Source organism: Monosiga brevicollis, genomic scaffold, assembly GCF_000002865.3.
Source record: "Monosiga brevicollis MX1 MONBRscaffold_83 genomic scaffold, whole genome shotgun sequence".
Taxonomy (NCBI): domain Eukaryota; class Choanoflagellata; order Craspedida; family Salpingoecidae; genus Monosiga; species Monosiga brevicollis.
In genome coordinates, this window is record NW_001865115.1 from 3,844 (window position 1) to 7,143 (window position 3,300).

Consider the following 3,300-nt stretch of genomic DNA (forward strand, 5'->3'; position numbering starts at 1 on the left):
TCTGTGTCTTGGCACTGCGCTTGGGCGACATGGCCACCCGACCCAAGGGAAAACGTGGAGCTCGGAGCGTCGCCGCAATCACGCACGCCCCGCGCTCGGGCCCAGATGTCAAGAGATAATGGAGAGTCGTCCAGCTTCAGCTAAGCCGATTGGCACCGGCAGTCAGGCCGCGATCATGCTCGATCGCATCAAATACAGGGTTGAGAGAATTGTTAAACAGGGTTGAGAGAATTGATAACCAATCAATTCCGATACAATACGACGCCAGGTGCACCATCGATTGGGTGGCACAACTAGGGATCGGGACAGGGTTTGAAAGCCGCAAAGGCGAGAATGACGGGCGAAGCTACGGCCGAGTCAACGGTTAGGCGGGCTGCAGTAAGCGAACTGCTTGGCCCCGAGCCCAGGACAATGCGCTTGTGGCCGATGGCCGTGCCATTGGCAAAGGGCATCCAGTCACCGGTTTCCACCTGCACATCGATGTGCCATTGTCGCACACGCTCGCCAAAGTCAATGTCTTCCTGCAAGATAAATCGATCAACAGGAGTGGCTGGCGATGGCAAGGTCAGCAAGACTGAGCTACTGTTGCCACTCATATTGGCTACTGGCATGCCGTAGCACGCTCGAGTCCATGCACCAAGTGCGTGGTACACCGCCGAGGCATCACTTGGTACATTGCCCGTGTCGTCGATCGCAAAGTCCAGCTCAAGCACCTGATTGTTGCCAACCGTCATGTGATACACCTGCCGCGAAGTGGTGAGATGACTTGTCAGTGCGATCAGATGACCGCGGTCAAGGACTCGTCGCTCCAACACACCTCCACCATCTGCTGCACGGAGCGAAGAGCAAATCCAGGCCGCCAAAACCAATGGCCATTTTGCACTTGCAGGGTTCAAAGTTTAGGAGTGTTCATTGCGATGCAGCACGAGAGTGAGATGAAAAGACGTCAGGATGCCCTGTTCAATCGCTGGACGTACGTAGGTGTCACCCCCAACGGGACAGTAGTCGTTGGCAGTTGGATCGCCTTGGACAACAGAGCAGCCCGTCGCCCAAGTGGGATAACCAGCCAAGCCGCTTTCCGTGCCCACACACCACAGGTAAGAAAAGTACGCAGTGTAGCGGCACATTTCACCCACAATTGAAAGACCAGCACAAAACCCACACGCAGGTGAAGTCAAGAAGAGTGAAGCAAAAAAGCGCATCGAGCAGCGGGTTTGTTTGGTACGAACTTGATGGGGCTGGTCATGATCCCCTGTCCGTTGAAGCCCACGACTTGGGGCTGATACTGCTTGAGCAATGCGGCTAGCTGCTGATCCTGATCCGCCGAGACCCCATGATCAAACCAGATTTCAAAGAGCGATCCAAAGCGCGTCCACAGCTCTTTGACGTGCTCAAAGACCAGGATATTGTATTGTTCGTCAGTTAAATCTACTTGGCCTGGTAAGGGGTTGCCAATGCGCTTGAAGCCATCTCGGTTGAGAAAGTAGTTGTTGCCAGTGCTGTAGTAATAGCCATATCCCAGGCCGGCTGCCCCCAAGGTGGAGCTAAATTCGGCAATGACGTCGCGCTGAAAGCTTGGGTAGGAACTGCGTGCCACTGCAAAGGGATACTCCGTTCCATTTGGCAAGGTGGTCGAGGTATTCCAGAGTCAAAAGCCGCAGCCGTGTTTGGCGGTGAGGACGGCGTGCTTGGCACCCACAGCCCGGTAGTTTTCAACCCAATTGGAGATGCTTAGCCGTGTGGGGTCAAAAAGGGAGGCGTGTGAGCTATGGACACCCACATTCCAGTTGGTGGGGTTGCAAGCTGGATCGCCGTCCTCCACAAAAGTAGCCATGTTAAAGTGTGTCAACTACCATGCGATCAAGCAACGCCGCCAAGTCAAGACGTAAGCCAGAGCGGGGCAGGTCTTGGGTAAGCGGAGAAAAAAGAGTCGTTCAAAAGCAAGCGGCGAGCACACAGAAGGCAGGATCTGCAGCGATATTCCTCATGAAAAGATCAAGGTCAATGCAATAGTTTCGGCGTCAAACTTACGCCCATAATCTCATGACGCTGATATGCGGCTTGTTCAGGGGTAGGAACGGGGACTTGGTTCGTGGCGCATGGCATTTTGCTCCATTCGGCGCGACAGGCAGCCTGCGTTTCGTGGCGCTGGACTGTCACGCACCACGGGTCAAGCCAGCCCTCGGCGCCGCGGGGCTGCACTCCAGTGAGCGCTCTGTCACACACGTATTGTGTGACAGTGGCCCGGCCCTTTGGACAGGTCTACCCAATCAATCGAGCAAAAGTTGATTCAATATTCACAAGATCAAGATCGTGAGTTTAGTCGCGTGCTCCCACCAGCGCGAAATGCCATAAGCAGGGCTTACCGCTGTCACAGGATGACGCTGAACCACGGCCAAGCCGGCTCGATGGTCATCAATGGCCACAATCTGTGTTTCTTGGGAAGCCACCCAACCCTTGAGCTGGGGCAGCTCTGGGAACCGATAGCTTCCCATGCCCCGTTCATCGAGGACGCAAGGCATATCCGCCGCCGCGCATGGCAACTGTCTGACGAGACACAACGCCAATATCCCCAGTAGGAGCGCTTGCACGGGCACTATCCCGCCCATGTTTTTGGTGGCACGGGCAGACAGATCAAACACAAACAAATGTGTGAGGCGCAGTCAAAATTCCTAGTACATGTAACTTGTTTTTCTGACGAATGGAGTTAGCAGCATGACCATGAGCGTTGGTGAGGTGAGAGGAGCTTCCAAAAACACCAAACTTGTGACGCGCCACGACGCTGCCACGACGACTGCCAAAACAGTCTGACATTTTCATTTCGTTCGCGTTCTCGAGTTACAGCTGAATCTTTGACGAGTCAGCTCGCATGCATCAAACAACCATAACTTGTCTCAGACAACAAGCGCAGAAAAAATTTTTTCTTCTCCAGATGCGCAAAGCCCAGCTCTTCAAAAGTCGTTTGCAGGTGTTTTTGGCTTGTTTGGGAAAGAAACCGAGTCTGACAAAAACAAGTTATTGACTGCGCCTCACGCGCCATGATGACAACCATATAACACACATCAACGGCTGACAAAAATTCTGACAAAAATTCTGACAACGAACAAGTCATTTGTCACTGACTTCGCTCGCGGAAGGTCCGCGGTTCCTCCCCGCGCTCCTGTTGACGCGATGGCGGTCGGGCTGCCTGCGGGCCTGGCGCGGGGGTCATGGCGGCGCTATGGGACCGTCGTAATGGTACTGAATGTATTTATGTTGCTGATCATTGCTTGGTACCGCCGACACCGCTCCAGCATTTCC

The 3,300-nt window shown here is 54.1% G+C and overlaps 1 protein-coding gene across 1 annotated transcript; it reads right to left on the reverse strand.

Annotated features, from left to right (window-relative positions):
* Positions 1 to 293: 293 nt before the first annotated feature.
* MONBRDRAFT_13124 (uncharacterized protein) lies at positions 294 to 3,211 on the reverse strand (the record flags this gene model as incomplete). Its single annotated transcript, XM_001751024.1, has 3 exons — positions 294 to 743; positions 1,226 to 1,596; positions 3,124 to 3,211. 3 exons carry the CDS (start codon positions 3,209 to 3,211, stop codon positions 294 to 296), a joined length of 909 nt encoding a protein of 302 aa, XP_001751076.1.
* Positions 3,212 to 3,300: the final 89 nt, after the last annotated feature.